We start from the raw sequence: 23437 nt of genomic DNA on the forward strand, positions 1-23437 counted from the left end.
GGACTCCGATTCTAGCTTCCTCAGCTTTACATACTTTTTTTTCCCCTTCTTTACTCCCTCGACATCCAAGGTTCCTTTATCTTGCCCTCCTTCAGACCGGAACATGTCTGTCCTGTCCTCTGTCTTTAAACACCCTCCATGTATCAGATGAGGACTTGCCCAGAAATAACTCTTTCCATTTAACTCCAAATCCATCGCAATGCTCTTGTGGTGAGTTCTAATGGTGAGAATGCTTTGGCAATGAGAGCTGTCAGGAGAGAATGAACAGGCTGGTTCAAGCTGACAGTAACTCAGATAACCATGCATTACAACAGTGGTGTGCAGAAAGGCAACCCTGAGCGTACAACAGGTTGAATTTTGAAGCGGATGGGTTGCAGCAACAGAAGACGAGAGACATACCCTCAGTGGCCACTTTCTCAGGGACTTCCTCTACCTAATAAAGTGTAAATGACCCATTTTATTCCCTGCAAACTAAATCCTCCCCCTCACACTCTCCCTCTCCTACATTCTACATCTTTCATACCCTGCCTTGCTCTCCCACTACCCTCTGTTCTCACACCTCGTTATGACTCGAGGTTCCTCCTCCCCACCCCTGACTAGCACCATGTGATTCAGTGAGACCCAATCACAGCGCAGAAGGACCCAGGGTGGGCGAGAGCTGGCAGAGGAAGACAGTGGGACTGGATGGTTGGGGCAAGACCTCTGGTAGCAAGGAGGAAGACTTTCCCAACAACTACCTCAGAATCTACCCTTCACTCACACACTGGTGGTAGCTTACCTACAATGTGTGTCGTTGGGATGTGGGAAGAAACCACAGCGAAAACCCAAGAGGTCACAAGGAAAATGTTCAAACTTCACACGCAGACAGGGCCAGAGGTCAGGATTGAACCCGTGTCCGCACAGCTGTGAGGCAGCAGTCTTACTTGCTGAGCCACAGAGCTGTCCTTTGCTCAGGGTGTTCTTCCAAGCCATATCATTCAGCTCAGCAATCCTTGCTGACACTCAGATCAATCGCAACAGTCATGTCCTGGGTCTTCCCTCTCTGTCAGTGTGGGTGAAGCCGGAGCTGGGATTCTAGGTGTGGAATCCCAGGAATTTGGTTCTTCAAAGTCTTAAAAATTCCCTTGGTAAAGGTGGACTGGTTTCCAACAGAGGCCAGGCCATTGAAAAACATAGTACCAGGAATGATGTCTCATGTTAAAACAAGTCACCATATTTGCATATGTTTACAAATAATGCAATAATGTTATGTACATTCTTCTCCATCATCTGCATGTAGTGATTTATCCACCCCAGTATCCATCGGAAAGAAAATATTATTGATCATAACGTTAAGTAGTAAAGGGCTACAAACTCTGCTTTGTGGGGTCCCATTCTCCATATCATAGACTCAAATATATCTGCATACACTGTTCAAATAAAAAACTCGAGAAAAAATATACTCGCTCCTAATTTCCATAACTTATTCTATAGTTCTTCCATTCATAACATAGCAGTATTTATTGATATTAAAAGACAGCTGATATTACAAATTATTTACCTTTGCTTTCCTAATATCTTCTTCCAAACATAAAACTGAATCCAACGTCATTCTACCTTTCTGAAATCCGCTCTGATAAAATATTATATCACCTCTCTTTTCAAAAAAATATAATTCAAATGCTTATTATCGTGTGTTCCCCAAGTTTCCACAACTGAGACATTAGTAATATTGGCCTAGAACTAAAAGGATCTGACGGGGGTTTCACAGGTTTTAGAACAGGTATGACTACTGCCATTTTCCAGGTGGAAAGAAGGTGGCCTACCCACAAAATATGATTCAAAAATTTTAATATTATCTTAAGAAAGTTGTTAGTCACATGTTGAATACAATAACACATCATCCTTTCCTGGAGATGTCTGACCTGCATTAATAATAGCCTTCATTAATTCACACAAATAAAACTCTACTTCATTATTACTATCGTTGCTACAACTGCCTTCCAACACATCAGGGTATTCACCAAGAACCTTATGCCAACATTGTTTAATTTCTTCGCTCAAATTATCTTGATTATGAATTACAGCAGATGACCCAGCCAGTAACTCAACCTTCCCTAGTTCAGTAACAATTATCACACAGAAAATGCTGGTGGAACGCAGCAGGCCAGGCAGCATCTATAAGGAGAAGCACTGTCGACGTTTCGGGCCGAGACCCTTTGCGTCAGGACTAACTGAAAGGAGAGACACCAAGAGATTTGAAAGTAGTGGGGGGGGGGGGGAAAGGGGGAAATGCAAAATAATAGAAGACCCGGGGGGGGGGGGCAGGATGAAGCCAAGAGCTGGAAAGGTGATTGGTGAAAGTGATACAGAGCTGGAGAAGAGAAACGATCGTGGGACGGGAGGCCTCAGGAGAAAGAAAGGGAGAGGGGGAGCACCAGAGGGAGATGGAGAACAGGCAGAGTGATGGGCAGAGAGAGAGAAAAAAACAACTAAATATGTCAGGGATGGGGTAAGAAGGGAGGAGGGGCATTAACGGAAGTTAGAGAAGTCAATGTTCATGCCATCAGGTTGGAGGCTACCCAGTTGGTATATAAGGTGTTGTTCCTCCAACCTGAATGTGGCTTCATCTTGACAGTAGAGGAGGCCATGGATAGACATATCAGAATGGGGATGGGACGTGGAATTAAAATGTGTGGCCACTGGGAGATCCTGCTTTCTCTGGCGGACCGAGTGTAGGTGTTCAGCAAAACAGTCTCCCAGTCTGTGTCGGGTCTCACCAATATATAAAAAGCCACACCGGGAACACCAGACGCAGTATACCACACCAGCCGACTCACAGGTGAAGTGTCGCCTCACCTGGGGCCTGAGGACTGTCTGGGGTCCTGAAGCATCCTCTCCACACCACTCTTTCAAGGCCTCTCACCATTTGATAGGTAGCAATGAGGCGACTCCTCATTCTTCTGAATTCTAGTGAATGCAAGCCCAGAGCCATCAAACACTCTTCATGTGACAAGCGGTTCAATCCTGGAATCGTTTTCATGAACCTGCTTTGATCCTCTCCAGTTTCGGCACGTCCCTTCTAAGATAAGAGGTCCAGTACTGCTCACAATGCTCCAGGAGAGCCCTCACCAATGCCTTATTACATCTCAACATTGCATTATATCCATGCTTTTAGATTCTAGTCCTGAGGTGTACCCCATCTGGTTCAGGTGATTAATTTGCTCTCAGACCTTTCAGTTTCCCAAGAAACTTCTCCGTAGTAATGGCAACTTTACGCACTTCTGACCCCTTACATCTAGAAATTCCACCACACTGCTGGTGTCATCTACAATGAAGACTGATGCAAAATGTTTAGTCTGTTTGTCCAGCATGTCCTTGTCCCCCATTACTACCTCACCAGCATCATTTTCCAGTGGTCCAATATCCACTCTTGCCTTCCTTTTACATGTTATAGATCTGAGGAAACTTCTGTTATCCTCTTTCATCTTATTGGCTAACTTACTTTCATATTCCATCTTTACCTTCTTAATTAATGACTTTAAGTTGCCTTCTGTTGGTCTTTGAAAACATCCCAACCCGAACTTCCCACAGGTTTTTCACTATTATAGCCCCTTTTTAGATTTTATATTGATTTTTACTTCTCTTGTTAGCTACGGTTATGTCATCTTGCCTTCAGAATACTTCTTTCTCTTTGGGATGTAGGAATCCTGTGCCTTCCAAGTTGCTTCCAGAAACTCCAGCCATTGCTGCTCTGCTGTCATCCCTGCCAGTGTTCTTTTCCAATCAGTTCTGGCCAACTCCTCTCTCGTGCTTCTGTAATTCTCTTTACTCCACTGTAATACTGATACATCTGACTTCAGCTTCTCCTTCTCAGATTTGAGGGTGATTTCGATCATCTTTCCTTAGCCACGACTCAGTGATGCCTTCAACATCACACACGCCAACCTGTACCTGTGCTGTAGGCTTATTTACCTTATTCTGTATACTGCGCACAATCACATATAACACCTTCAGTCCTGTATTCATTCTTTTCAATTTTGTCTGCTTTTACATTGCAACTCATCCTGTTGACTACAATTTTGCCCTATCATCAGTCTCCCCTTCCGAGGAGTCTCACTACACATGGCCTCTTTTGTAAACTCATCCTCAGCACTATCACTCCAGTTCCCATCCCCCTGCCAAATTATTTTAAACCCGGCTGAACAAATCTAGCAAAAATACCCAAAGGATATCAATCCAAACCCAAGCTTGTTAATATAGGACACCTGTGATCCCAATTTCCCATGGTTCCTCTTGACACAGAAAAGGCCATTCAGCCCATCAAACCTACACCAGCTGTTTTTAAAATTGTATCGCTATGTTTATTCAAATAGATACAATATCACAGCAATACTCTATTCACATTTAAATATTTCATAAATAACACTATTTACAGTTACAATCATCACTGTCCACAGCACACTCTAGCCCTTGAGGGTCCTACCTTGAAAGATGTGCTGGTTTTAAATTGTTGACAGTTTAGTGGACCAACATAACAGCAGGAATACGAGACACACCAAAACACACTTGGGTCATATGTACTATCTGGCTCAGAGAGTTTACAAATGGCAGGCTAAGGTTCCAGTTGAGAGTGCAGAAGCCAGGCATTAGGGGGAGGAATTGATCATCATTTTAAACTAATGACTCTCCCTTAGAATTGGGGAAGATTTGAAAACAAAAGCTGTGGCAATGTGGAAAGGAGGGGGTGGAGACGGAGGGTGCTGAAGGTGGACAAATCCCATCTGGTTCTGCACAGAACCAGATACACAGGTTTGGACAGGTGGCATGATTTTTAAGTAAGCGCCACACATCTGGCATGTTATGTACAGTAACGGAGGCGTGCGGGAGCTGATGGGACCACCACAGATCCATGGAGACCCAATCCAGAATCAAGCAGCCTTGACTTGAAGCGATGAGCTGAGAAGTTCTCTCAGTCCTCTCCCCAGTCAACCTCTCGTCCTCACTGACTGCCAGAGAGATCACTGCGGAAGAGAGATCAGTCACATGAGAGTTAAGCAAACTGTTGGGCCCAGGGTCAACTGGACTTCCTGTGCACCACCCCATTCCCCACCCCTCCCTCTCCCCTTCCACCATCCCTCTCCTTCCATCACTAGCACCCCATCAGTGGCAACCCCTACCCCTACACCCCTAATCCCAGTGAAGCCCATCAGACCCGGGAAAAGGGAATCAAAAACCAGAGGGCAGAGTTTAAAGGTGAGAGAGAAAACAAGAGGACATGAGTTGAGAGTTAGGGGGCAAAAGTTTAAGGGTAACACGAGGGGGAATTTCTTTACTCAGCGAGTGGTAGCTGTGTGGAATGAGATTCCAGCAGAAATGGTAGAGGCAGGTTCGGTATTGTCATTTAAAGTAAAACTGGATAGGTACATGGACAGGAAAGGAATGGAGGGTTATGGGCTGAGTGCGGGCCAGTGGGACTAGGTGAGAGTAAGCATCGGCACGGACTAGAAGGGCCAAGATGGCCTGTTTCTGTGCTGTAATTGTTATATGGTTAATTAAAAGGGAGCAGAGGGGCAACGTCAAGACACAGAGCTGCCAGAGGAAATGGTTGAGGCAGGTACTATAACATTTGGAAGACATTTGGCCAGGTACATGGATAGGAAAAGTTTACTGGGATGTTGGTCAAGACTGTGAATGCTAAGGACAGGCTTCCTTGCTGTCAGGGTCTACACCAGTTGTAGACATGACTGGGTTCAATAGATCATTGGATTTTAGAGGAATTAAAGAAATTGAAGATATTTTATATAGTTCAATATTTCCTTACACTATTGAAGGAGACTATTTGGCCCATTTAGTGCATACCAGCTGATGAAGTAATCTCATTGCCTCACTAGCCCCACATTCCAATTTTCTACCCCTTACCCACACAACGGAGGCAAAGAAGGGGCACCTGGAATGAGCCAGTTGGGCGCCGAGTGTCAATCAACACCATTCCTACCTCAAGTATTGCCGAGGGAACTGGCCGAGGATCCTGCATCTTCTGTGGCTGTGAATGGAGGGGCAAGAGTTAGAATCTGTTCACCGTCAGGGATGGAGGGACAGAGAGGGGGTAGGAGAGAGGGATTCAGGTAGGGAGACACTGTCTGTGGACTGGGAAAGAATCAGTGAGAGGCATTTGGAAATAGAGAGAGCACCACAGTAGATGCTCAATGATAAGAGACCATTACGCACACTAATCCCTTTCTGTATGTCCCCAGCCCTAGCGGCTGGGTGTCCGCTCTGCTCCCCGTGCCCTGCGGGGGGGGGGGGGGGGAGGGAGTGGGCGCTCAGCTCCACATCTCCTAGGGTCGGTATTCCCCAACTCTGACAACTTACTTGCATGCCTATTTCCCCAGACCACACTTGATTCTTTGGCTGATCAGAAACATTCTCTGACCCCAAGTTCCTGACCACCCCTGCAGTGGGAACAGTCCCTCCCCATGTGCCCCACACACTTCATCTTTAATCCATGTCTCACCCTTCTCTGTTCCCTAAACAGCAACCTGGCTTCTCTATTCAACCCTCAGCAGCAACATTCCCCATTCTGGGACCACTGAGATGAACTGCTCTGATCTTCCCTGAGTTGGGAATCCCACCCCCTATGGTAACATCTCACGGCTCCACCGAGAGAGGGAGAGACGGACACACAGACCCACGAGGAGCTTATCGTCGCATAATCAAGGGTTAGGAGAGGAGCATCGATATTGAGCTTACTCTGTGTGGCAACGTAGGTCCTCTTCACTCCCTCTGCAAAAACAAGGAGACGGTGAGTGGGGCTGATGGATTGGGTTAGACAAAACTGACCCCACAGAAAACCCCCCTTTAAAATCCTCACACTCCCATCCCCAACTCTCCGACCCTCCTCCGAGAACCCTCACTCTCCCCTCAACACATCCTCCCCATCTCTCCAACCCTCCTCTGAGAACCCTCACTCCCCCGTCAACACATCCTCCCCATCTCTCCAACCCTCCTCCGAGAACCCTCACTCCCCGTCAACACATCCTCCCCATCTCTCCAACCCTCCACTGAGAACCCTCACTCCCCCCCAACACATCCTCCCCATCTCTCCAACCCTCCACTGAGAACCCTCACTCCCCCCCAACACATCCTCCCCATCTCTCCAACCCTCCTCTGAGAACCCTCACTCCCCCGTCAACACATCCTCCCCATCTCTCCAACCCTCCTCTGAGAACCCTCACTCTCCCAACACATCCTCCCCATCTCCACAACCCTGCTCTGAGAACTCTCACTCTCCCCCCAACACATCCTCCACATCTCTCCAATCCTCCACTGAGAACCCTCACTCCCCCGTCAACATATCCTCCCCATCTCTCCAACCCTCCTCTGAGAACCCTCACTCCCCCAACACATCCTCCCCATCTCTCCAACCCTCCTCCGAGAACCCTCACTCCCCCGTCAACACATCCTCCCCATCTCTCCAACCCTCCACTGAGAACCCTCACTCCCCCCCAACACATCCTCCCCATCTCTCCAACCCTCCAATGAGAACCCTCACTCTCCCAACACATCCTCCCCATCTCCACAACCCTGCTCTGAGAACTCTCACTCTCCCCCCAACACATCCTCCACATCTCTCCAATCTTCCTGAGAACCCTCACTCTCCCTCAACACATCGTCCCCATCTCTCCCAACCCATTCTCCCCAACTCTCCCAAACCTCCTCAGAGAACCCACACTCTCCCCCAACACATCCTCCCCTTCTCTGCAACCCTCCTCGGAGAACCCTCACTCTCCCCCCACATCCTCCCCATCTCCCCAACCCTCCTCTGAGAACCGTCACTCTCCCCCAACACATCCTCCCCTTCTCTGCAACCCTCCTCGGAGAACCCTCACTCCCCCCACAACACACCCTCCCCATCTCCCCAACCCTCCTCTGAGAACCGTCACTCTCCCCCAACACATCCTCCCCATCTCTCCCAACCCTCCTCTGAGAACCGTCACTCTCCCCCAACACATCCTCCCCTTCTCTGCAACCCTCCTCTGAGAACCCTCACTCTCCAACACATCCTCCCCTTCTCTGCAACCCTCCTCCGAGAACCCTCACTCTCCCAACACATCCTCCCCATCTCTCCCAACCCTCCTCTGAGAACCCTCACTCCCCCCACAACACACCCTCCCCATCTCTGCAACCCTCCTCTGAGAACCCTCACTCCCCCCTCAACACATCCTCCCCCATCTCTCCAACCCTCCTCCGAGAACCCTCACTCTCCCCTCAACACACCCTCCCCATCTCTCCAACCCTCCTCTGAGAACCCTCACTCTCCCCTCAACACATCCTCCCCATCTCTGCAACCCTCCTCTGAGAACCCTCACTCTCCCACAACACATTCTCCCCATCTCCCCAACCCTCCTCTGAGAACCCTCACTCTCCCCCCACATCCTCCCCATCTCTCCAACCCTCCTCTGAGAACCCTCACTCCCCCCACAACACATCCTCCCCATCTCTCCAACCCTCCTCTGAGAATCCTCACTCCCCCCACAACACATCCTCCCCATCTCTCCAACCCTCCTCTGAGAACCCTCACTCCCCCCACAACACATCCTCCCCATCTCTCCAACCCTCCGCTGAGAACCCTCACTCTCCCCCAACACATCCTCCCCATCTCACCAACCCTCCTCTGAGAACTCACTCCCCCAACAACACATCCTCCACATCTCTCCAATCCTCCTGAGAACCCTCACTTTCCCTCAACACATCATCCCCATCTCTCCCAACCCATTTTCCCAACTCTCCCAAACCTCCTCGGAGAACCCACACTCTCCCCTAACACATCTTACCCATCTCTCCAACCCTCCTCTGAGAACCCTCACTCTCCCCTCAACACATCCTCCCCATCTCTCCAACCCTCCTCGGAGTACCCTCACTTTCCCTCAACATATCCTCCCCATCTCTCCCAACCCATTTTCCCAACTCTCCCAAACCTCCTCGGAGAACCCACACTCTCCCACAACACATCCTCCCCTTCTCTGCAACCCTCCTCTGAGAACCCTCACTCTCCCAACACATCCTCCCCATCTCTCCAACCCTCCTCTGAGAACCCTCACTTCCCCCACAACACACCCTCCCCATCTCTCCAACCCTTCTCGGAGAACCCTCACTCCCCCCACAACATATCCTCCCCATCTCTCCAACCCTCCTCTGAGAACCCTCACTCCCCCAACACATCCTCCCCATCTCCCCAACCCTCCTCTGAGAACCCTCACTCTCCCCTCAACACATCCTCCCCATCTCCCCAACCCTACTCTGAGAACCCTCTCTCTCCCCCAACACACCCTCCCCATCTCTCCAACCCTTCACTGAGAACCCCCACTCTCCCCTCAACACATCCTCCCCATCTCTGCAACCCTCCACTGAGAACCCTCACTCCCCCCACAACACACCCTCCCCATCTCTCCCACCCTCCTCGGAGAACCCTCACTCTCCCCCAACACATCCTCCCCATCTCTCCAACCCTCCTCTGAGAACCCTCACTCCCCCCACAACACATCCTCCCCATCTCTGAAACCCTTCACTGAGAACCCTCACTCTCCCCTCAACACATCCTCCCCATCTCTCCAACCCTCCTCTGAGAACCCTCACTCTCCCCTCAACACATCCTCCCCATCTCTCTCAACCCTCCTCTGGGAACCCTCACTTTCCCCTCCCTCCCCATCTCTCCAACCCTCCTCTGAGAACCCTCACTCTCCCAACACATCCTCCCCATCTCTCCAACCCTCCTCTGAAAACCCTCACTCTCCCCTCAACACATCCTCCCCATCTCTCCAACCCTCCTCTGAGAACCCTCACTCCCCCCACAACACACCCTCCCCATCTCTCCAACCCTCCTCCGAGAACCCTCACTCTCCCCTCAACACATCCTCCCCATCTCTCCAACCCTTCACTGAGAACCCTCACTCTCCCCCAACAAATCCTCCCCATCTCTCCAACCCTCCTCTGAGAACCCTCACTCTCCCCTCAACACATCCTCCCCATCTCTCCAACCCTCCTCTGAGAACCCTCACTCTCCCCCAACACATCCTCCCCATCTCTCCAACCCTCCTCTGAGAACCCTCACTCCCCCCACAACACATCCTCCCCATCTCTGAAACCCTTCACTGAGAACCCTCACTCTCCCCTCAACACATCCTCCCCATCTCTCCAACCCTCCTCTGAGAACCCTCACTCTCCCCTCAACACATCCTCCCCATCTCTCTCAACCCTCCTCTGGGAACCCTCACTTTCCCCTCCCTCCCCATCTCTCCAACCCTCCTCTGAGAACCCTCACTCTCCCAACACATCCTCCCCATCTCTCCAACCCTCCTCTGAGAACCCTCACTCCCCCAACACATCCTCCCCATCTCTCCAACCCTCCTCCGAGAACCCTCACTCCCCCGTCAACACATCCTCCCCATCTCTCCAACCCTCCACTGAGAACCCTCACTCCCCCCCAACACATCCTCCCCATCTCTCCAACCCTCCAATGAGAACCCTCACTCTCCCAACACATCCTCCCCATCTCCACAACCCTGCTCTGAGAACTCTCACTCTCCCCCCAACACATCCTCCACATCTCTCCAATCTTCCTGAGAACCCTCACTCTCCCTCAACACATCGTCCCCATCTCTCCCAACCCATTCTCCCCAACTCTCCCAAACCTCCTCAGAGAACCCACACTCTCCCCCAACACATCCTCCCCTTCTCTGCAACCCTCCTCGGAGAACCCTCACTCTCCCCCCACATCCTCCCCATCTCCCCAACCCTCCTCTGAGAACCGTCACTCTCCCCCAACACATCCTCCCCTTCTCTGCAACCCTCCTCGGAGAACCCTCACTCCCCCCACAACACACCCTCCCCATCTCCCCAACCCTCCTCTGAGAACCGTCACTCTCCCCCAACACATCCTCCCCATCTCTCCCAACCCTCCTCTGAGAACCGTCACTCTCCCCCAACACATCCTCCCCTTCTCTGCAACCCTCCTCTGAGAACCCTCACTCTCCAACACATCCTCCCCTTCTCTGCAACCCTCCTCCGAGAACCCTCACTCTCCCAACACATCCTCCCCATCTCTCCCAACCCTCCTCTGAGAACCCTCACTCCCCCCACAACACACCCTCCCCATCTCTGCAACCCTCCTCTGAGAACCCTCACTCCCCCCTCAACACATCCTCCCCCATCTCTCCAACCCTCCTCCGAGAACCCTCACTCTCCCCTCAACACACCCTCCCCATCTCTCCAACCCTCCTCTGAGAACCCTCACTCTCCCCTCAACACATCCTCCCCATCTCTGCAACCCTCCTCTGAGAACCCTCACTCTCCCACAACACATTCTCCCCATCTCCCCAACCCTCCTCTGAGAACCCTCACTCTCCCCCCACATCCTCCCCATCTCTCCAACCCTCCTCTGAGAACCCTCACTCCCCCCACAACACATCCTCCCCATCTCTCCAACCCTCCTCTGAGAATCCTCACTCCCCCCACAACACATCCTCCCCATCTCTCCAACCCTCCTCTGAGAACCCTCACTCCCCCCACAACACATCCTCCCCATCTCTCCAACCCTCCGCTGAGAACCCTCACTCTCCCCCAACACATCCTCCCCATCTCACCAACCCTCCTCTGAGAACTCACTCCCCCAACAACACATCCTCCACATCTCTCCAATCCTCCTGAGAACCCTCACTTTCCCTCAACACATCATCCCCATCTCTCCCAACCCATTTTCCCAACTCTCCCAAACCTCCTCGGAGAACCCACACTCTCCCCTAACACATCTTACCCATCTCTCCAACCCTCCTCTGAGAACCCTCACTCTCCCCTCAACACATCCTCCCCATCTCTCCAACCCTCCTCGGAGTACCCTCACTTTCCCTCAACATATCCTCCCCATCTCTCCCAACCCATTTTCCCAACTCTCCCAAACCTCCTCGGAGAACCCACACTCTCCCACAACACATCCTCCCCTTCTCTGCAACCCTCCTCTGAGAACCCTCACTCTCCCAACACATCCTCCCCATCTCTCCAACCCTCCTCTGAGAACCCTCACTTCCCCCACAACACACCCTCCCCATCTCTCCAACCCTTCTCGGAGAACCCTCACTCCCCCCACAACATATCCTCCCCATCTCTCCAACCCTCCTCTGAGAACCCTCACTCCCCCAACACATCCTCCCCATCTCCCCAACCCTCCTCTGAGAACCCTCACTCTCCCCTCAACACATCCTCCCCATCTCCCCAACCCTACTCTGAGAACCCTCTCTCTCCCCCAACACACCCTCCCCATCTCTCCAACCCTTCACTGAGAACCCCCACTCTCCCCTCAACACATCCTCCCCATCTCTGCAACCCTCCACTGAGAACCCTCACTCCCCCCACAACACACCCTCCCCATCTCTCCCACCCTCCTCGGAGAACCCTCACTCTCCCCCAACACATCCTCCCCATCTCTCCAACCCTCCTCTGAGAACCCTCACTCCCCCCACAACACATCCTCCCCATCTCTGAAACCCTTCACTGAGAACCCTCACTCTCCCCTCAACACATCCTCCCCATCTCTCCAACCCTCCTCTGAGAACCCTCACTCTCCCCTCAACACATCCTCCCCATCTCTCTCAACCCTCCTCTGGGAACCCTCACTTTCCCCTCCCTCCCCATCTCTCCAACCCTCCTCTGAGAACCCTCACTCTCCCAACACATCCTCCCCATCTCTCCAACCCTCCTCTGAAAACCCTCACTCTCCCCTCAACACATCCTCCCCATCTCTCCAACCCTCCTCTGAGAACCCTCACTCCCCCCACAACACACCCTCCCCATCTCTCCAACCCTCCTCCGAGAACCCTCACTCTCCCCTCAACACATCCTCCCCATCTCTCCAACCCTTCACTGAGAACCCTCACTCTCCCCCAACAAATCCTCCCCATCTCTCCAACCCTCCTCTGAGAACCCTCACTCTCCCCTCAACACATCCTCCCCATCTCTCCAACCCTCCTCTGAGAACCCTCACTCTCCCCCAACACATCCTCCCCATCTCTCCAACCCTCCTCTGAGAACCCTCACTCCCCCCACAACACATCCTCCCCATCTCTGAAACCCTTCACTGAGAACCCTCACTCTCCCCTCAACACATCCTCCCCATCTCTCCAACCCTCCTCTGAGAACCCTCACTCTCCCCTCAACACATCCTCCCCATCTCTCTCAACCCTCCTCTGGGAACCCTCACTTTCCCCTCCCTCCCCATCTCTCCAACCCTCCTCTGAGAACCCTCACTCTCCCAACACATCCTCCCCATCTCTCCAACCCTCCTCTGAAAACCCTCACTCTCCCCTCAACACATCCTCCCCATCTCTCCAACCCTCCTCCGAGAACCCTCACTCTCCCCTCAACTCATCCTCCCCATCTCTCCAACCCTCCACTGAGAACCCTCACTCTCCCCTCAACACATCCTCCTCATCGCTCCAACCCTCCTCTGAGAACCCTCACACTCCCAACACATCCTCCTCATCTCCCCCACCCCCATGCTCAGTTCTCTCAAGCCCTACCTCGCCACCTGTACACAGCACCAATGATGATGGTGAGAACCAGGATGGTGACCAGGAGCCCCACCATTAATGGGATCCAGGGTTGAGCTTCACGGTCTGGGGAGAGGACTGGAGATGGAACAGGAGGTTCACAGTTACACAGAGGCCACAATCACCAGGGGAACACCACACTGGCTACACCTCCCCATTAAGTAATGTGCCCAGAAGCACTGGCTACTACTCTAATAACACAGGACACTTGACTGTAATGACCAAGATCTGGCCACATGTCAGAATACAGAATGCACCAACCCGCTCTGGAATAACCCACCGATCTTTAGCAGCTCTGCTCTGCCCTGTCACAGGGCAGCCTGGTCTCCACCTCCCTTTGGAAAGTGTCGGTGCACCGCTGTGGGCACCTTCAGACCCCTCCCCACCTGTGAGTGCACTCAGACCCTCCCTCAAGCTGACTGATCAACTCACCGTAAATCAGGGTGAGGGCATCCTCCAGTCCGCCGTGCTCCACCCGGCAGGAGAACGGGCCCGGGTCTGCAGGATCGACCTGCACCCACTTCCGGATCTGGTGGGTGCCGTCGTGATTGAGCAGCAGCCCGCTGGAGTAGGCCTCGTGTAAGATGGTCCCGTTCCGCCACAGAGTCACCTCGATGGATGGGGGGTGGAAGCCGGTGGCCAAGCAGGAGAGGTGCTGGCTGTGGTCCAAAGGCGTGAACGTCACCTGGGGAGCCACTGGGGAAAGGAAGATGAGTGAGAGCAGGATCTGGGGTCAGGGAGAGCTCCGCACCCGGACAGAGGGAGAGGGAGAGCCCGCACCCGGACGGGGGGACAGGGAGAGGGAGAGCCCGCACCCGGACGGGGGGACAGGGAGAGGGAGAGCCCGCACCCGGACGGGGGGACAGGGAGAGGGAGAGCCCGCACCCGGACGGGGGGACAGGGAGAGGGACGGGGAGAGCCCGCACCCGGACGGGGGGACAGGGAGAGGGACGGGGAGAGCCCGCACCCGGACGGGGGGACAGGGAGAGGGACGGGGAGAGCCCGCACCCGGACGGGGGGACAGGGAGAGGGACGGGGAGAGCCCGCACCCGGACGGGGGGACAGGGAGAGGGACGGGGAGAGCCCGCACCCGGACGGGGGGACAGGGAGAGGGAGAGCCCGCACCCGGACGGGGGGACAGGGAGAGGGAGAGCCCGCACCCGGACGGGGGGGACAGGGAGAGGGAGAGCCCGCACCCGGACGGGGGGGACAGGGAGAGGGAGAGCCCGCACCCGGACGGGGGGACAGGGAGAGGGACGGGGAGAGCCCGCACCCGGACGGGGGGACAGGGAGAGGGACGGGGAGAGCCCGCACCCGGACGGGGGGACTGGTACAGGGACGGGGAGAGCTCCGCACCCGGACGGGGGGACTGGTACAGGGACGGGGAGAGCTCCGCACCCGGACGGGGGGACTGGTACAGGGACGGGGAGAGCTCCGCACCCGGACGGGGGGACTGGTACAGGGACGGGGAGAGCTCCGCACCCGGACGGGGGGACTGGTACAGGGACGGGGAGAGCTCCGCACCCGGACGGGGGGACTGGTACAGGGACGGGGAGAGCTCCGCACCCGGACGGGGGGACTGGTACAGGGACGGGGAGAGCTCCGCACCCGGACGGGGGGACTGGTACAGGGACGGGGAGAGCTCCGCACCCGGACGGGGGGACTGGTACAGGGACGGGGAGAGCTCCGCACCCGGACGGGGGGACTGGTACAGGGACGGGGAGAGCTCCGCACCCGGACGGGGGGACTGGTACAGGGACGGGGAGAGCTCCGCACCCGGACGGGGGGACTGGTACAGGGACGGGGAGAGCTCCGCACCCGGACGGGGGGACTGGTACAGGGACGGGGAGAGCTCCGCACCCGGACGGGGGGACTGGTACAGGGACGGGGAGAGCTCCGCACCCGGACGGGGGGACTGGTACAGGGACGGGGAGAGCTCCGCACCCGGACGGGGGGACTGGTACAGGGACGGGGAGAGCTCCGCACCCGGACGGGGGGACTGGTACAGGGACGGGGAGAGCTCCGCACCCGGACGGGGGGACTGGTACAGGGACGGGGAGAGCTCCGCACCCGGACGGGGGGACTGGTACAGGGACGGGGAGAGCTCCGCACCCGGACGGGGGGACTGGTACAGGGACGGGGAGAGCTCCGCACCCGGACGGGGGGACTGGTACAGGGACGGGGAGAGCTCCGCACCCGGACGGGGGGACTGGTACAGGGACGGGGAGAGCTCCGCACCCGGACGGGGGGACTGGTACAGGGACGGGGAGAGCTCCGCACCCGGACGGGGGGACTGGTACAGGGACGGGGAGAGCTCCGCACCCGGACGGGGGGACTGGTACAGGGACGGGGAGAGCTCCGCACCCGGACGGGGGGACTGGTACAGGGACGGGGAGAGCTCCGCACCCGGACGGGGGGACTGGTACAGGGACGGGGAGAGCTCCGCACCCGGACGGGGGGACTGGTACAGGGACGGGGAGAGCTCCGCACCCGGACGGGGGGACTGGTACAGGGACGGGGAGAGCTCCGCACCCGGACGGGGGGACTGGTACAGGGACGGGGAGAGCTCCGCACCCGGACGGGGGGACTGGTACAGGGACGGGGAGAGCTCCGCACCCGGACGGGGGGACTGGTACAGGGACGGGGAGAGCTCCGCACCCGGACGGGGGGACTGGTACAGGGACGGGGAGAGCTCCGCACCCGGACGGGGGGACTGGTACAGGGACGGGGAGAGCTCCGCACCCGGACGGGGGGACTGGTACAGGGACGGGGAGAGCTCCGCACCCGGACGGGGGGACTGGTACAGGGACGGGGAGAGCTCCGCACCCGGACGGGGGGACTGGTACAGGGACGGGGAGAGCTCCGCACCCGGACGGGGGGACTGGTACAGGGACGGGGAGAGCTCCGCACCCGGACGGGGGGACTGGTACAGGGACGGGGAGAGCTCCGCACCCGGACGGGGGGACTGGTACAGGGACGGGGAGAGCTCCGCACCCGGACGGGGGGACTGGTACAGGGACGGGGAGAGCTCCGCACCCGGACGGGGGGACTGGTACAGGGACGGGGAGAGCTCCGCACCCGGACGGGGGGACTGGTACAGGGACGGGGAGAGCTCCGCACCCGGACGGGGGGACTGGTACAGGGACGGGGAGAGCTCCGCACCCGGACGGGGGGACTGGTACAGGGACGGGGAGAGCTCCGCACCCGGACGGGGGGACTGGTACAGGGACGGGGAGAGCTCCGCACCCGGACGGGGGGACTGGTACAGGGACGGGGAGAGCTCCGCACCCGGACGGGGGGACTGGTACAGGGACGGGGAGAGCTCCGCACCCGGACGGGGGGACTGGTACAGGGACGGGGAGAGCTCCGCACCCGGACGGGGGGACTGGTACAGGGACGGGGAGAGCTCCGCACCCGGACGGGGGGACTGGTACAGGGACGGGGAGAGCTCCGCACCCGGACGGGGGGACTGGTACAGGGACGGGGAGAGCTCCGCACCCGGACGGGGGGGACTGGTACAGGGACGGGGAGAGCTCCGCACCCGGACGGGGGGACTGGTACAGGGACGGGGAGAGCTCCGCACCCGGACGGGGGGGACTGGTACAGGGACGGGGAGAGCTCCGCACCCGGACGGGGGGACTGGTACAGGGACGGGGAGAGCTCCGCACCCGGACGGGGGGACTGGTACAGGGACGGGGAGAGCTCCGCACCCGGACGGGGGGACTGGTACAGGGACGGGGAGAGCTCCGCACCCGGACGGGGGGACTGGTACAGGGACGGGGAGAGCTCCGCACCCGGACGGGGGGACTGGTACAGGGACGGGGAGAGCTCCGCACCCGGACGGGGGGACTGGTACAGGGACGGGGAGAGCTCCGCACCCGGACGGGGGGACTGGTACAGGGACGGGGAGAGCTCCGCACCCGGACGGGGGGACTGGTACAGGGACGGGGAGAGCTCCGCACCCGGACGGGGGGACTGGTACAGGGACGGGGAGAGCTCCGCACCCGGACGGGGGGACTGGTACAGGGACGGGGAGAGCTCCGCACCCGGACGGGGGGACTGGTACAGGGACGGGGAGAGCTCCGCACCCGGACGGGGGGACTGGTACAGGGACGGGGAGAGCTCCGCACCCGGACGGGGGGACTGGTACAGGGACGGGGAGAGCTCCGCACCCGGACGGGGGGACTGGTACAGGGACGGGGAGAGCTCCGCACCCGGACGGGGGGACTGGTACAGGGACGGGGAGAGCTCCGCACCCGGACGGGGGGACTGGTACAGGGACGGGGAGAGCTCCGCACCCGGACGGGGGGACTGGTACAGGGACGGGGAGAGCTCCGCACCCGGACGGGGGGACTGGTACAGGGACGGGGAGAGCTCCGCACCCGGACGGGGGGACTGGTACAGGGACGGGGAGAGCTCCGCACCCGGACGGGGGGACTGGTACAGGGACGGGGAGAGCTCCGCACCCGGACGGGGGGACTGGTACAGGGACGGGGAGAGCTCCGCACCCGGACGGGGGGACTGGTACAGGGACGGGGAGAGCTCCGCACCCGGACGGGGGGACTGGTACAGGGACGGGGAGAGCTCCGCACCCGGACGGGGGGACTGGTACAGGGACGGGGAGAGCTCCGCACCCGGACGGGGGGACTGGTACAGGGACGGGGAGAGCTCCGCACCCGGACGGGGGGACTGGTACAGGGACGGGGAGAGCTCCGCACCCGGACGGGGGGACTGGTACAGGGACGGGGAGAGCTCCGCACCCGGACGGGGGGACTGGTACAGGGACGGGGAGAGCTCCGCACCCGGACGGGGGGGACTGGTACAGGGACGGGGAGAGCTCCGCACCCGGACGGGGGGACTGGTACAGGGACGGGGAGAGCTCCGCACCCGGACGGGGGGACTGGTACAGGGACGGGGAGAGCTCCGCACCCGGACGGGGGGACTGGTACAGGGACGGGGAGAGCTCCGCACCCGGACGGGGGGACTGGTACAGGGACGGGGAGAGCTCCGCACCCGGACGGGGGGACTGGTACAGGGACGGGGAGAGCTCCGCACCCGGACGGGGGGACTGGTACAGGGACGGGGAGAGCTCCGCACCCAGACGGGGACAGGGACGGGGAGAGATCCGCACCCAGACGGGGACAGGGACGGGGAGAGATCCGCACCCAGACGGGGACAGGGACGGGGAGAGATCCGCACCCAGACAGGGGGACTGGGATTGGGACGGGGAGAGATCCGCACCCAGACAGGGGGACTGGGACGGGGAGAGATCCGCACCCAGACGGGGACAGGGACAGGGACGGGGAGAGATCCGCACCCAGACGGGGACAGGGACGGGGAGAGATCCGCACCCAGACGGGGACAGGGACGGGGAGAGATCCGCACCCAGACGGGGACAGGGACGGGGAGAGATCCGCACCCAGAGAGGGGGGGCATGGGCAGGGAGAGCTCCGCACCCAGAGATCTTAAGAGATCAAGATAGAGGTGATGTTAACTTACTATAGACTGACTGGGACTCCAGTCCTTTCACAGTGGGATGTGATAGAGTTTGTCAAATGTATTCAGGAAAGTTTACTTGCTCAGTATGCAGAAGTCCCAATGAGTGAGTGAGTGATACTTGATCTGCTGTTAGGTAATGGCAAAGGGACCGAGCAGGTGGCAGAAGTTTGCACGTTTAGGGACAGGGAGAACGCGAGGATCAGGGAAAGAGAGAGATGGCAACAGAAGGTGGGATGGTGAGAAAGAGAGATGTAGAGATAGTGAACACCCCACTGAGAGAAACAGATTCTGGAAGAACCTAATGCAGACAGACAGAGAGACACCCAGCACAACAGAGAATCCCCTACAGAGAGGATCCCCCCCCCCCCCACAACACTCTCATACCACTCAGAGAGAGCCCCTCTCACCACTCTCCCATCCATCACTGTTCCGGAACTCGCCTCCCCCCACACGGTGAGGTTTCATTTCCTGACCCAGAACCCTGGACTCTACCCCTCGGCGCCACTCACCCACTCGTGATTCCCTCTCTCCGTATTCTACATATCTCTGTAGCCACTGCACACACTCCTTCTCCAGGAAGTCCTTCAGTCTCTTAATACGGACCAGATCTGCACTGCACTGGTTTTTGATGTTCTGTGCCCATGGTGATGATGTCACCCAGAACATGTGGCCCTGGTCGAAGCGCATCACATCCATGCTGTCCCAGCTGTAATGGGAGAAGCCACTCGAGGTCCCGTCCTCCTCCAGATCACAGCCAAATATCTGCTGCAGGGTATGGGCTCCTGTCAGCACACAAACAGTCGATGGGTGTTTACCATGATATGGAACTTGTTCTGTGTGTTTTGAGAATCAGTCACATCATCTAAAAAAAACAAGACTATCTGTATGGAGTCACAGAGCAGAGGAAAGGCCATTTGGCCCTCCACCTCCATGCTGATCTAATAAATACTGACCTGTTTTATCAGCATTTGATCTGTAAACTTGTGTCTTTGTGATTTTAATGCTTGTCCAGATTGTTTTAAGCATTTATGATGGTCACTGCCTCCACCACCCCCTCAGGCAGTATATTCTGGCTTCCAAGCTGCTCCTGAGTGAAAAAAATCCTTCTCAGATCCACTCTAAACCTCTCAGACATCCCATTAAATCTCAACCTTTTGCCATGAGAAAAGTTTTATTATCTACTCCATCTATGGCATTCCTTAAATACATTTTCATGAATAAAATTTAGATTTCAAACTATAAACGATATGTCTGCAGAACTGAGACTGCAGGGGTTACTAATCTTTTTTTACACCATGGACCAATACCATCAAGCAAGTGAACCCCAGGTTGGGGATCCCTGGTCCAAAGTCTCACCAATTACACTACTACATTTGAAGTTCTGATCCTGTCTTTTAATCGGAGGGTATTTTGAGAAGAGTGATCACAACTCCTTAAGGTTGAACAAACGTGAGAAAATCCGCAGATGCTGGAAATCCAAAACGACCCACACAAAATACTGGAGGAATTCAGCATAACAAGGCCAAATCTATGAAAAAGAATATAGTCGACGTTTCAAACCGAGACCCTTCATTGAGACTTGAAAGAAAGAGAAGTCAGAGTAAGAAGGTGGGGGGAGGGGAGGAAGAAGTATAAGGTGGTAGGTGATAGGTAAAACCATTCCCCATTCTTGTTTCCCCTCTCTCACCTCATCTCCTTACTGGTCCATCACCTCCTGCTGGTACTCTTCCCCCTTCCTTTCCTTCCATGGTCTTCTATCCTCTCCTATCAGTTTCCCCCTTCTTCAGCCCTGTATCTCTTTCACCTATCAACTTCCATGCTCTTTACTTCACCCCCTCCACTTTCCAGGTTTCACCTTACACCCACCACTTTGTACTTCTTCCTCCCCTCCACCACCTTCTCACTCTGACCTCTTCCTTTCCAGTCCCGGTGAAGGGTCTTGAGCCAAAACGTCAACTGCTTATTCTTTTCCCATAGATGCTGCCTAGCCTGCCGAGTTCCTCCAGCATATTGTGTGTGTTCCTTAAAGTTTAAGACAGTTATGGACCTTGTGGAGAAGAATTAAATTTGGGCAGATCAAATTAGATCCCCTGCATCTTAATTTTCTGGATCAGCCTCCAATGAGAGACCTTGTCATCGCAAGTTTATGTAGACAATTACCGCACTGTCCTCATCAATCACCTTCATCAGCTTCCTCAAGTCATGCCAGAGTCCAATGATATTTGGAAGGTTATTACTAATGCCTCCATAATCTCAACTGCTCCTCTTTCAGAACTCTAGGGTGCAGTTCAGTTGGTTCCAGTGACTTATGTAGCCTTAGGTCTTTCAGTTTTTTGAGCACCATCTCTCTTGTGATAGTAACTGCACTCATTCCTCTTCCCCCACAACCTTCAACATCTGGCACACTGTTAGTGCTTTCCACAGTGAAGACTGACACAAAATACTCAGTTCATCAGCCATCTCCTTATCTCCCATTATTATTTTTCCAGCCTCATTTTCTAGCAGTACTATATCCACTCTCATCTCTCTTATATATATATTTTTAACATACTTGAAAAAGCTTTTACTATCCACTTTGATATTATTTGCTAGCTTGCTTTCATATTTCATCTTTTCCCTTCTAAAGACTCTGTTGCTCCCTGTAGGTTTTTAAAAGCTTCCCAATCATCTGGCTTCCGACTAAATTTTGCTTTGTTGTATGCCCTGTCCTTTGCTTGTACATTAGTTTTGACTTCCCTTGTCAGTCACAATTGTACTATTTTGCCATTTGAGTACTACTTTGTTTTTTGAACGCACCTATCCTGCACCTTAATGGCAGGACCTTGCACTGATGTACAGAGGGTTATTGGGGTCCAAGCTCACTGAAAGGAGTTACCCAGTACAGTCTGGTAAAGATGGCTTTCCTTCATTGATCAGGGTATTGAGTTTAAGATTAAAGAAGTTATGAGCAGAGATTGGGCTGCACTTGCAGTATTGTGTACAGCTCTGGCTGTCCCATTATAGGAAAGATGTGCAGGCTTTGCAGAGAGTGCAGAAAATGAACACCAGGATGCTTCCTGGATAAGAGGATATTTGCCATCAAGCGGAGGTTCGATAAACTTGGGATTTCTTCTCTTTGGAGCATCGGAGGCTGTGGGGAGAACTGATAGAGGTTCTAAAATTATGAGAGGCATAGATAATATAGAGAGAATCTTTATCACGGAGTAGAACTGCAAAAAACTCGAAGTTATGCAAGCAAGGTAAAAAGGGGAAGTGGAGAGAGAACGTGAGGGGAAGAATAAGATTGATTAATTGTCACAGAGGGCTGTGGAAGCCAAGCCACTGGGTGTATTTAAGGCGGAGTTTGGTAAGTTCATAGGTGAGGGGTTAAGCATTACATTGAGAAAGCAGGCAAATGGAGTTGAAAGACGTTGGTCATAACTGACTGGCAGAACAGATCTGATGGGTGAAATGGCCAAATTATTTTTCTATATATTTTGTAGTCTTATAAGGAGGCAAAAGTGTTTTAATTTAATTCGACGTTGTGTTTGGAACCAGTATTATGGGTCAAAGGTCCTGTTCCTGTTCTGCTTTGTTCTGTCCTCTGCCCATCTAGCCAGTGAAATGACTGGGAAACCTGGGTCACGTACACTCAGTGGAACCTGCTGTGTTGTTCTGCCACTGCCCCGCGGGCCAATCCACTTCAAGGGTCTACGTACTGCGTGTTCAGAGATGCTCTTTTGCACAGCACTGTTGAAGCGTGTGATTATTTGAGCAACTGTCACCTCCCTGTCAACTTGAACTAGTCTGGCCATTCTCTTCCGACCTTTCATTAACAAGGCATTTTCACCATAGAACTGCTGCTCACTGGATGCTTTTTTGTTTTCCCCACCATTCTATATAAATTCTAGAGACTGTTGCACGTGAAAATCCCAGGGGATCAGCAGTTTCTGAGACACTCAAACCACCCCATCTGGCACCAACAATCATTTCAGGGTCAAAGTTGCTTAGATCACATTTCTTCCCCATTCTTGTGTTTAGTCTGAAAAACAACTGAACCTCTTGACCATGTCAGCATGCTTTTAATCATTGAGATTGAATGATTAGGTACTTGCATTAAAGAGCAGACATACAGTGTGTACCTCAAAGTGGCCATTGAGTGTATTTTATAAGACCATAAGATATTGGAGCAGAATTAGGCTATTCTGCCCATTGCATCTGCCACTATTCCATTATGGCTGATTTATTATCTCTCTCAACCCAGTTCTCCTGCCTTCTTGCGGTAACCTTTGACACCCTGATTAATCAAGAACTTTCTACCTCAGCCTTAAATATAACCAATAGCTTGGCCTACACAGCCAGCTGTGGCAATGAAT

The 23437-nt window shown here is 55.1% G+C and overlaps 1 protein-coding gene across 1 annotated transcript in view; it reads right to left on the reverse strand.

Annotated features, from left to right (window-relative positions):
- The window catches only part of LOC132394795 (uncharacterized), a 55264-nt gene that overhangs the window by 26133 nt on the left and 5694 nt on the right, over positions 1–23437 (reverse strand). The window contains exons 3-8 of the mRNA XM_059971202.1: positions 19592–19864; positions 14016–14279; positions 13554–13661; positions 6733–6765; positions 5984–6025; positions 4849–5003 (exon numbers count right to left, since the gene is read on the reverse strand). Coding sequence (XP_059827185.1) covers positions 4849–5003; positions 5984–6025; positions 6733–6765; positions 13554–13661; positions 14016–14279; positions 19592–19864 — 875 coding nt within the window. The remainder of the gene's footprint in view (positions 1–4848; positions 5004–5983; positions 6026–6732; positions 6766–13553; positions 13662–14015; positions 14280–19591; positions 19865–23437) is intronic.

This window comes from Hypanus sabinus, chromosome 5, assembly GCF_030144855.1.
Source record: "Hypanus sabinus isolate sHypSab1 chromosome 5, sHypSab1.hap1, whole genome shotgun sequence".
In the NCBI taxonomy this organism is placed as follows: domain Eukaryota; kingdom Metazoa; phylum Chordata; class Chondrichthyes; order Myliobatiformes; family Dasyatidae; genus Hypanus; species Hypanus sabinus.